At 48.1% G+C, this 12,317-nt stretch overlaps 1 protein-coding gene across 6 annotated transcripts in view; it reads right to left on the reverse strand.

The window, feature by feature from the left end:
- LDLRAD4 (low density lipoprotein receptor class A domain containing 4) overlaps window positions 1-12,317 on the reverse strand; it is a 242,234-nt gene that overhangs the window by 14,820 nt on the left and 215,097 nt on the right. The window contains exons 1-2 of one of the 6 annotated variants that reach the window (XM_040585657.1): window positions 8,629-8,633; window positions 6,186-6,188 (exon numbers count right to left, since the gene is read on the reverse strand). The exons of 3 other annotated variants lie outside the window; for them this stretch is intronic. Coding sequence is in view for 1 of the 3 variants with exons in the window: in XM_040585654.1 (XP_040441588.1) it covers window positions 1,486-1,555 (70 nt within the window). In the remaining 2 variants the exon portion in view is untranslated. Of the gene's footprint in view, window positions 1-1,485; window positions 2,016-2,119; window positions 2,192-6,185; window positions 6,189-8,628; window positions 8,634-12,317 lie in introns of those variants that run through there. 2 more of the 6 variants (XM_040585658.1, XM_040585654.1) reach the window with 2 other exon arrangements.

A 12,317-nucleotide genomic window follows, 5' to 3' on the forward strand; every position in this document is an offset into this window, starting at 1 on the left:
ACTAAACCTATTTAAGGCTAAGCAAAGAGTAAAAGGGCAACAATACATCTATCATTTACTTTCTCTTTGCTGTTAAGTACCATCCACTCACCACGCAGAACACCATCTTCAAAAATTTTGGTTAGTCAGTGCTTTGCTTAACTTTGGCTACCAATCCCATATGCAGTGCAGCAACATCCCTCCACCCCCCTTCGCATCACTGGAAGCTAATGATGTCAGCACTAAAAGATCAAAAGGCAGGAAGCATAGCATTAATTAAAAAACAAACCCACCAAACCCACGTTTAAGTAAAAAGTTGAGGGGGTTTTGCCTCAGAAGCACAAACAAAATACAGACTTAACACTACTGACAACTGCTGCAAATCACATTCTGCAGCTACCGAGTACTAAAGGGTTTCTTTAACAAAACCTTTTTTGGGGGGTCCGTGTAATACTTTAGAATGGAAATTGAGAGACTGTTGCTAAAGGGCAACATGCAAAACAAGCAATGTTGATTTAGGCTTTCCTAGAATGCAAAGATCACTGGAATGACATATTACTTTCTCTATCTGCCAAGGGCAGTCTCTTCTAAATTTATCAGGGCTCCAGCATCTCAGCGGCAGGGGACAGTACCTCTCCTTTAGAAATAAATGATTGGGTCTCTGAGCATTTCCCTTGGTAGGGGGGAAGAATAATTTCGAAATGTTTGACTAAAACATGGCCACATAGTAAAGAAAATGTAAAAACCACAACACACAGGATTTTCCAAGTCCAGCTTTACACCGCAAACGCAAACTGCAACAGAACACCCTACTGATATTCGAGAGGATTTCCTCGCTGTAAAGTACGGATGGAAAGAAAAAAGGAAGGTAATTTTCAACCTCACCCTTCCTCATGACTAGCCCTCCTGCTACTCACTAGGTTATTAACAGGAAAAAGGGAAAAAACAAGAGCTGCAGCGGTCTCTCTTCACCGGCACCGCTCAAGGCACCGCGAGTGCTTCCCGGCGGCCGCCGGCCCCCGCCTCGCCCCCCGCCCCGACACCTGCTCCAGCCGGCTCCTCCGCTGTCAGCTGGCAAAGAGACTTGGGGAAGAGAAACGACACGGTTTTTTACCTCCCCGAGTCTCTCTGTCACACTTGCATATACCTGTTTCTTACACGCAGGAAATCACATTTATAATACATTTTTCTCCTCCCAGTAGAGTATTTTTCTATGGTAAGTGCCCAGCGTGGAAAAAGCAACTATATATTGAATGACGACACCTCCACAGAAAAGCATGAAAACAAGAGAAATTATTTATAACCCCGTCAACACGCACGCAAGCGAAAGCACCTGGACCGCCACCCGCAGTCCTCCTCGGCAGACAGACCCCCCCCCCGGCCAGGGAAGCCCCCACGGCGTCCCCCGGCTCCGCCAGCCGCGAAGTTGGGCTTCGCTCCGGTAAGCCGGAGCCCGGGCTCGCCACAGCCCTGCCCCTGCGGGCGCAGCAGCGAACAGGCGGGTACCTCTTTCCAACAACAGGTCTTTTAACCGCGCATCCTTCACCGCTGTCCTATTAAGCTGCTCACTGGACATGCTCGCCTCCGGCGGACGGGGGGCTCAAACCACTCCGCCAGCCCCCGCGGGGGGCACCGCATCACCGGCAGCCCTGGGCTCCATCCAGCGGGGGGACAGCGTCCCCAGGCTGCCCGCTCAGCCCTACGCGGGCACGGACCGACAGACAGTCTCCCGGCCGGCCGTCCCTCCCGCCAGCGCACCGGCGGGGCCCGGCCCCGGCGCTCACACCGCGGCCACCGCCGGGCAGCTGCCGCACGCCGCGGAGCGCCGGCCCGGCCGGAGCGGGCAGACAGGGCCGGCACTGGCCGCCCTCGCTCCCCGGGCCGCGCGTGTGAGCGCTCGCACGGACACGAAAGGCGGCTCGGCGCTCCGGACGGCGGGGCCCCGCCTGCTGCGGAAGGAATTTAAAAAAAAATATCGTAAAAAAACCCCCGGAAAACAATAAAGAAAACCGCGGTGAATCGCCGGGAGCAAAAAAAAAAAAAAAAAAAAAAAAGGCGGACAAAGCCCCCGGCCGCCCCGCTCCTGGCCGAGCCCGGCGCGGGGCCGGGAGGGCCGCGGGGAGGAAGGTGCGTAGCTTACCCGCGCCGCCGCCCCGCCGCTCTTTAAGCCCGGCCCGGCCCGGCGGGCGCTCGGGGCGCCCAGGCTCTTCCGCCTGCCCCGGCCCGCCGCGCCTGCGCCGCCGCCCGCCCCGCCCCCCGCACGTGCCCGCGCCCCGCCGTCACGCGCCCGCGGGGGAGCCGGCGCCGCGCCCGCCTCCGTCGGCTGCCGGCCCCGGCGGGGGAGCGGGGGTCCGCGGCACGCCCCCCGCGTTACCGAGCCATCCCCACCGGGGACGCGGCTCTTCGAAAGGCGCCGGAGAGGACACCCCCCCGTCCCGTCCCGTCCCGTCCCGTCCCGTCCCGTCCCGCAGGCACACAACCGGCAGAAGCGGAAAACGCGGAATCTTCCCCGCGCAGCACCGCAGGCGTGGTCGGGGGGGGAGTGTAAAATAACGGGGAGGCGCCCCCTGCTGCAATACGGTAACGCGCCAACCCCCAGAGGAAAGAGCGCCTGTCACCGCCAGCGATCCACGCACACGCGTTAAAAAAAAAAAAAAAATATGAGGGGGAGGGGAAAGGAAAGCACCGGGGCTCCCGAGCCTGGGGATCCAGCCGCACACGTGGATCTTGGCCAAGGCTCCCGGCTCCAGCAGCGCCCGCCCTGCCCTGCCCCGCGGCGGAGCCAGCCCGGCTGGGCCTCAGCCCGACCGCCTGCCGTCCCACCCCGCACTCACCGTCGGAGCCCGGCAGCCGAACTGCAGGCTGCCCCCAGCCCCGCAGGGGTCCCTGCCTCGCCAGGACCCCCGTTACCGTGAGCGGTGTGTCCCTCCGCTCCCGGGATGTTCCTCCTGTACCTGCCCCACCAGCAAGGCCAAGCCCCCCTCCCGTTGCTCGTTAAGCCTCCGGGGTAGCATCCCCAAAGCAGCGGGCAAGACCAGTGCGTGTCTGTGTGAGCAGGAGAAGAGAGCTCACCCTCTGGTCCGTACTCAGCCAGCTCCTGGGAGCTGCTGAAGGCACAGGAGCTGGGCTGCAGCGTGTCCTGCTTCCAGTGGGCTGGCCGGCTCGTCACAGCCCCACGCCAGCACCGCTCCCCCTCACAGCACCGCGGCGATGGCCCAGGCTGCCCCCAGACATGCTCTGGGCCTGCCCATGGAGACAGACCTGCTGCTCCCCACACCTCAGATATGCGAACTTCATGGACCAGTCCCCCCCCAAAAAAAGGATCCCCTGACTAAAGTCAAGGAGCAAAGGCCAACAGGGGAAAGAGCCTGAGGAGCCAGCCTGCACACAGTCATCCGTCAAGCCAGCATGCAGAGGAGTCAGGGTGCTGAAAATACTAGAAGACACATCCTGATACCCGTATCCGCAGCACACAGCAGGCTCCCTTGTTGGGTTACAGGCTATATCCCTGCTGTCTGGATTTATTAAACGATTGTTGATGTTCAGCTCGATACTGCATGGACTAAGGCCCCAAACCAAACAGTACAGTCAGGCTGGGGGACAGTGATTGTGGACTGTAAATAAATATCCCGAGAGTTCCTAGAAGAGCAGAATGAGTTTAAGTTGTATGTCAATGGAATGCTTTTGTGCAAGCGGAGTGTTAACAGACTACAGCACCATTACCAGCAAAGGGAAGTAATTCAGTTCAGACAGCGGATGTGGAACACCTTCCAAACTACAATCTCATCTCCCCTAGCCTACTTTGAAAACAACTGATTCAACAGACCAGCCTTTTAAACATGGCTGTTGTATGGGCATGGCCTGCTTTGTGCGTACAGAGTCGCTGCTGAGGCTGATTACCTTCCTGTTGCAAATTCTCTGTTGCCAAGGACTGAAGTGTCAAACAGATTTTCTGAGCCAAGGATTGACCCACACGCATCATTCCCAAACCTCATATTTAACATGAGAAGTTGGTTTCAGATGTGTGTAGTTCAAAGACTAGAAGCAGAAAAAATAAAATTAATGTATTAGTATTAACGCTGCTTCTTTACTTCGGTCTCCTACAATTGAAGCCTGGATGTTCAATCTTTTCAGTTCCTGAAGGGCATTAACCTTCTAACACAAGCCAACTGCTTTGGCAAAACTGGGAATTCGGTATGTAGAGAGACTGGTAAGATTATACACTTTATTCCCTCTCTAGCCCACTACTTCCCTACCCACCAAAATTTGTTTAGTATTACTGTACAAGCGCAGGCATAACGACTGAAAAATCATTAAGAGTGCTGTATCCATAAGCAATGCACCTGATAAGCATCCTCAAGAACATCCTCAGAACAATATTTGGCTATTTATTAAGAATTTATCATCAAGTTTTTAATGTGAATCAAGCCCTTCAGGGGCTGAACAACTGCGTTGTAAGTGCCAGATAGCCCAGAAAAGCCGCTCTGTCAACAAGGACAGGGGACTGGCTTCCTTCTAAAATCCCCCTCCCAGTAGCAGGTTCCACATGACCTCTGAGCAGGTCGGCTGCTCTGGTGACAGGGTTGAAGCTACCTAAGCAGGCTTTGGCACACCGAGTCATCATGCTCCTCCACAAGCCACTGCAAGTCTAGCGTATTAATGATAAACCCAAGGGCTAATTAAACTTGGTAACATTTAGGTAAAATTTTATAAAGGATGTGTTTACTGATCTGTCTCCTCGGTCTTGACTGGGAAAACAAAAGACTCATTCTGGAAACCACAAGAACGAAAGCCGATTTTTTGGTTTTACTAGTAGCAAAGATATTATCTCTTAAGTGTAAGAAAACAGCGTTATGCTTTGGTGACCAAAACTGGACAGGTGCTGCTTTCTCAATAGGAGTTTTGCATTTCTGCTACTTACCTCCTTCTTTCTTTCTCTGCTTCTCTAAAGACATTACTGACTGGGCAGGCTTTTGGCCAGCCCTTACTCTGAAAAGTAAAGAAAAAAACCCATCTTAAACTGGAAAATAAGGGAGTGTTTCATCCTGCCTGCAGTCAGCCTCTTGTGGTCAGGTCACTCACGTGGGAAACTTGGACAGTGTGTGTGGGGGGGTGTGTGCACGCAGAGGTGCTTCCCCCTCCCTGATACAGCTCAGAGCCACGCACCTAACTTCAGCCCTGAAAACCATCTGAGACGGTCACATATCTACAACCATTAATGCTTCACGCAGGGCCATGCATCCTTATGTGCCTCTTCCAGGCGGCACCAGGATGATGCTTCACCGTCAAAGACAGGCTGGGGTGACACGTGCCTGCTGGGGGGGGAGCTATGTTTTCAGCCCCCCAGCCAGCCCAGGCAGGCCTTGGGAGTACCCAGGTAATCACTGCCTGCTGCAATCCCAGCCCCATGTCAAGCTAGCAGCCATGGGAGCATGGACCTGGGTCCTTCCCGCTGTCCGTTTTGTGCCAGCCCCAGTGCACCCGCGGACAGTGACACAGCTGTAGCACAGATGAGCTGGACCAGGTCTCTGCTCACAGTGGAAAAAGTCAAATTGCTTGCTGGGTGAACGCTGATGCCAACACAACAAAAGGCAGCAGGAAATGGTCAGTAAGAGACAGAGCAGAAGACCAGGACCATTCCCTTTTGGGTAAGGGTCTGCACCTGGATGGGCTTCAAGTGACTGCAGACACACCCACCAAATGCCCCCACCTCTCAAATTGCCACTTCCTGGAGCAAATTTTCACCTTTTCCGTTAAGTCTGGAGTTTACAGGTTAAATCTGTCAGAAAAAGATACTGAGGAATGGCACTACCTCAGGGAAAGGAAAAGTGCTATTCTCGCTGGCAGTGAATTCAGGCAACTTATTTGCCAGCAGGTGCATATCTATTATGTCATTGTATTTAATGTGGTCAGGTGCAAGGAACAAGCAGACAGGAGCAGTGTGGAGAGATTATCAGCACAACCCAAAAAACGCAAGTTTGGTGGAGGGATTTAATGCAGAAGAGGACAGCATTCAAGGCCTCTAAATTAACTCCCTGTTCAAGCTGTTCTTTACTCTGCATTAATAAGGATTGTGAAATTGATTTTTTTTTCTTCTTTTTTTTCTTTTTTAAAATCACCCTTTGCAATCTGCAGTTAAGGACCTCCCTCCAAACCTCATTTCCTAGAAAAACAAAGCAGTTCTTCATATGCATAGTTAGTTGCACAGCCTGCGTGGTCCATGTGGTAGCCACGCGTGCGATGGTTTGTTTTCCTGTGCTGGAAGGAGGGTTCAACCTGGGACACTGAATTGTAACATGCTGTTTTAAAAGTAATCACCGTTTCAGACCTGACTAGCCCTAGCTCTGTTTACACTGGCGAGTGAGAAAATCTACTCATGAATTATCCCCACTGCAGTTCTATTAGTCCTCACACACCAGCTCGACACAGGCAATTTACAGTCGTCTCCTCCAGCAGGGTTAAATGGTACAGCGAGCATAATGTGTTGGCCCTGTTTACCCTGGAGATTACACTGCTGGTAACTTCGATGCTCGTCTGCCACTGCTGAAAAACAGATACAAATTTCTTAGTGCTGACGCGTAAGGAACAAGAAACTCTACGCAGGGAAAGGCAGCTGTAAATCTGAGGGTGATAATCAGTCCAGGCTACTCAGACCTTGAAAATAACCCTAAAGGGACGAAGCAACTGGGTGACTGAGAACCAAAATTTCACGCAGGTACCCATTACGTCGAACACTGTTATACAGTGGCTTCCACTTATTTTAATCATCGACTAATTCAATCCTCCATTTAGTTCTATTAAAAAACCGTGAACAAAATCAGCTGTGCTGAAAATACTGCAACCCCTTGCATCCCTCATTTGATCACATTCCACAGCTTTTGCCTTACGTTGAGCTCAAATCTAACCAGTAGTTGTAAAAATGAGCCATTTAAGGAAAAGGCAAGAAAGGATCACCAATGTATTTTTCTTAATCCTGTTGTTATTCAGAGTTCTCCCTGCAGCACATGCAATTAATATCTGGTACTGGACTCTGTGGAGTCTCAGTGGTTGCAGCATGACTACCCTGCCTAAGCTCCCTGTGTTTTCCACGCAATTCCCAGCAAGTACAGGGAAGAATCATCCCTCATTATTAATATTTTTTTTAGCCCATTCAAACAGGAGTTAGAAGAGATGCACTAAGAACCACATTAAAAAGCTGAGAGATCACATCATGCATTATCCTACCATAGGAACAGATGAAAGTTAAATGAGAGACGGAATTAGCATGGGTGCTAGAATCTATGCATATGCAAGAACCCACCTCCAACACAAAACTGAAAGCCCTGTTGTAGAAATATAGGTTGCTAAATAAGCTATTAGCAGTATTTTACACACAAAAAGGAATGTTCATTCTTCCACTGAAGAACACACTTAGGAGTTACAGAGAGTCTCCTGCCAGGTGGATTATTCACTCCATAAATCTCAATTCCCAACAAACTCCTTGGCAGGCAGGAAAAGAAAACAATGGGCACTTGACTGCAGATTAACAGACTATCAAGATATTTTAGTACTTTCTGACTAAGGTGTATGGGAAGACCTCAAAAAGCTGGACAGTGCAGAAACCTTCCAAGATCACAAGAAAACCCAGCAACCTTGGTCTAAAAAAAGGAACCTAAGGGCAAGACACAGAATGGAGATAAGAAGGGAAAGTAGAACCAGGCTTACAGTAAAGCACTAAAAATACAAGTAGAATGTGAACGCTGTATTTTTATTTCTGACACTAATATAACCAGCTCGTTTAGAGATACAAAGCTCTGCCTCAATGATGGTGCCGTCTAGTACCTGAAAGTAAAGGATGAAGAGAAGAACCTGGAAGAAATATCCAAAGAGATAGGGGAGAGAAAGGGAATCAACATAATGCAAAAATTTAGGCCAGCGATGACAGAAAAATAATGTTTTTAAAGAACCAAGATGCCAATGTAAGCTAGCATTAACACTGAAAATTAAGGAAAATACACTGGTACTGAAAAATGGATCTACAAGCAAAACAAAGGAATTTTCTTCATTTTCTTTTATCCTACAGTTTTCTTATCACTTGTCTTGCCGCATTTACATATATGCTGTCTGGATGTGTAATCATATGGGAAATTAACCCTGGATAACCCCATGCTGCAGCATGTTTACAGAAATTGCTCTAGAGAAAAAAACTCTAGGAATAAAATGGGGGACATCCAAACCATTGGAAATAAAGGGAGTCACAGACATGATAGGTCTGAAGGATGGGAAAATCTCTTTATGAGAACATGCCATTAAACATTACAATCAAGCATAAAATTGCTCTGCCACAGTATTTTGTTTTATTTGCATTGTTAAATTTCTTCTCCTAACAACAATGGATAGTTTATAGCGCTAATGATTTATACAAAAAGAGCTGCGTAAATGCATCCCAAATGGGCGGCTTCTTTCTTAAGAACTGTAGACTCAGTTTCCTTCAGCTTGATCACAAATCAGTGACTCACACAAATTTCACATCTGCCTCAGGATACAATGGTGCAGCTTCTACCGAGTTTTCATGATGGATTAAGTTCCTATGGTGCAAGAGAGGTGTAAAAATTTATGCTGATTTAAAAAAGAACAGTGCATTTCCACAAATCACCATGGTGCAAAAACTATAGATGCCTTGCCATTAACAACTGTTATCACTGAATCTGTGTACTAAGTTCATTACTTCTGGCTTCTGCAGCCCTGCTTAAAATAAAATACATTGTTTGCATACAATTTGTGTATGTCCATGCACACAAACACACATTTTCCCCAGTAAATCAATGTAATTGATCTGGAGAAGGGGGCCACAGTTTAAAAGTATTCAAATTGGTCTGCAAAACACATTCACCTCACTTTCAGTGTATCCCCAAAAGAGATGGGGACTGAGACTTCTGACACGCAGAATTATTTGGATTTGTTGCACTTTATAAGCCACTTTATGATATAACAGAATATTTTATTCCTAATCCACAGCATTCCAAACTGTTAAGTCAAGCTCCCTCAAATCAGAGATCAAGGATTGGCATAAAACAAGACTTTGGGTACACTTCGATCACATCTTTCCGGTGTTTCTTTGACCTTTATGTCAAAATGAAGATATTTGTCAACTCCCTTGATTCCAACAGCTGAAGCATTAAGAAACCCACTTAATTTATGTTAAAATACTGAGAACTGACAACACTGGGAATAAGAATCAGAGTCTAGTCAAGACTTCTTAGACCAGCCACAATGAGAATAACTGCAGATACAATGTACTCAGCTCATGGGGAAGCATCAGGAAGTTTCTAATGCACTTCTGTTCTGACTAATGGCCTAAGTGAACATGTAGACAATAATCCTCCTGCAGGGGATGTGAGGAGGTGGGAGAGAAAGTCCACAGAGAATGTTGGCCGTCAGAAGCTTCCTGCAGTTTTTCCATAACCACTTATCGGGAGCCACTTTTAACGCATCATCACAGGCATTCCTCGGCAAGCAGCGGCGTTTCTGCCACTTCCTTCAGACTGGCAAAGGAGTAAGACTTCCCAAAAATACATCCTCTAGAAAAGAGGGAATTAGGCAAGCAAGCTCAGTGCTCAGCGAGAATCGGATACCTCAGTGCTGCTTGTGAAAAGCAGACCTCTGAGTATACCACCAGCGAAATGACAACCATGTTGCAGAAGCTACCAGGCTATTTTTACCAAAGCAGAATATGTTATCTTTTCATTTTGTATAAAGGCAATAAAAATTCATAAGATTCATGCTCTGCATTTAAAGAGAAGAGCTTGGTAATACAGCATTCAGACCACATGGTTTTTGACATTACCATGAATCGTCTACGTTCTTCAGTCTTTTGACATGTTCACAGGGATGATGTTTACACTGACTAGTTCATAGTACATCATATCACATTTTAATGATTCACTTCAGCTCTGACAAAAGGAAACATCTGCCATAATTTTTTCTTTCATGAACTTTATCACAATTAAAAATCTGACGTTTCACCAGCCTGTGTGCCAACCGAGAAGCACGCCAAGTTCAGCACTTCCTGATACATACAAATGCGTGCAGCATGAACAGCTAGTACCAACAGCACCAAGCCATCACTGACTTGTCAGTCCCCACCACAAAAGAGAAAAAAGATCACAGTTTGTGGGCAATAATTTCATAATCTTGATCTGGTTTCCATATGACAGAGTGCAAGAGAGAGAAAGAAAAAAAAACACAAACCAAAAAACCCCATGCTTCACAGCTCTGTGTGATGACAATGTAAGATTTCTATGTCTTGCCCTATTGCAGCCAGAAAAATATTAAAGCAGCATGTTAAAACTGGCACAGCTTCTAAAAAACGATTTCCAAACATGACTTGATGGACAGCACCCTAGTAACTCAATACGAAGCTTAAATCCGCATCGACTTTACATAAAATTAGGCCAATCCCACCCAGTGCAATGACAGTATTCTTGTTTTCAACATAATTAATGGTATCTGCAAGCTCAAACCACTTCTGAGACATTGCACATATGACAGGAAGGCAGCTTGACCATTTACCATAAAGACCAACAACCTCTTGTACCCTGCATAAGGCTGGGATAACTGTTGTACCTGTAGGCAGCTCCAGTGACACCATCATTTCAGGGTGGAAGCCAAGAGCCAGAAACAAAACCAGCAGCCTAATGATACCGGCAATGCAGTGTTGCTTCATCCGTGGAATAGCAGCGTCCCACTACTTGGTGGGCTGTGATGTTACTCAGCCCAGGCAATCCAGGAGGGATGGATGTTTTTGAACAGACTCTAGGACAGAGCTGGGGTCTCAGTAAGGGCTGAAGGGGTGCTTTCTAACACTGCTCCTCCATCCATTTCTTCCCCTGTACTACCAGCATAACACTGAATTCGGTACAGTATACTTAAACTTGAAGTGCTTCATAGGAGGACTTCAGGGACTGAGAAAGAAATGGAAAAATGGCCCTGCGTACAGCACATACAAGACTGCCCCAAATATATGGCATAAAAGATGTTTAAGGAGAATGCATCGTCTACTAGCTACATCAGACTGAGGTTCAACTTCTCTCCCCAGCTCTATCACAGACCTTCTAGTGACTTAAGGGAAGTCCCTTCAGCTCTCCCTGCCTGTCCCCACTCTTCCCTCTCCTGATACCACAGCAGCACCTACGCAGCGCTTCCACAGAGCACGGCCTCACCCGCGCCAGTCTTCACACACCGCCTGATACCAGTACTCTATGAAATTTGGGCTGCTAAGCCACTTTTGAAGACGACATATGAGCACTTAAATCATAAAGGTGCATTTTCAAGATCTGCCTAGTGGCAAAGGACAGGTGCCCTTTCCCGATGAGCAAAAGGCAGGCCCCAAGTGGCTGCAATGGCATTTTCCTTTGTGTGCCAGCAAAACCCAAAATTTGCTTGAAATCTCAACAGACACACTGGGAACTGACAGCTAATGTATCTTACAGTTGGTTGGCTGGTATTTTTGGATAGGAGGCTGCATTTCAAACTACTTCATCCTATGTTCACACTCTGTACGACTGTACATCCGACACTGTACTGACTCACCGGTAGCATTTTTGTGTAGCCCACTAAAGAGATACCATTACACCCTGTTTGGGTGGGGTGAGACCTTCTGGGTGAATCTCCTTGTGGGAAAGGAAGTTTGGAGAGTAAGATACTAATTTTCAGAGTTACAGAGAAACTGTGCTCTCTCATGTGTGCCTGCACACACAGAGCAGGAAAAGCACATTCACTCCTTCTCACTCTACGCTACCCCATTGTGGTAGTGAAACTACTGATGCTTCAAATTTGGCACAGTCCTAATTCTTAATAAAAAAACCCCAATGAAACCTAATGAAAATTAGGATTAAGGTGAAGGGTTAAAAGCAAACAAACCCAAGTTGTTATGCAGCCTCCAGGGAGAGGGCTGTGCTTCCTGCCCAGCCTAGGAGGGGACACTGCCCGCACACCTTCCACACCGTCAAGTTGCACTGGCAAGTGCAGGGCAGATGCAGCCTTCTGGAGAAGCAAAGGGCAGAGACATCATCCCGTTCAGTCTGAGATCAGGGGTCTCTGCCATACCTCTGATCTGCTGAGTCTTAAGCCACAGCTGCAGAGATTTGGCCTGAGCCAGGCAAGTGCTTTGCAATGCAGCTTTGTGATCCCCTGCCACCAGGACTGCTTCATGCATTTGCGCAAAGATTCAAGAAACAGCACCGACTGCTCACCCATTACCTGTGGGATGTGAGTCAGGTTTGCAATGCTGGGAGACAGGTATTTTTACCACAGGATCTGCTGTCACAACAGCAAATCCCAGTTGCACATTTACCAAA

Source organism: Falco naumanni, chromosome 3, assembly GCF_017639655.2.
Source record: "Falco naumanni isolate bFalNau1 chromosome 3, bFalNau1.pat, whole genome shotgun sequence".
Classification (NCBI taxonomy): Eukaryota; Metazoa; Chordata; class Aves; order Falconiformes; family Falconidae; genus Falco; species Falco naumanni.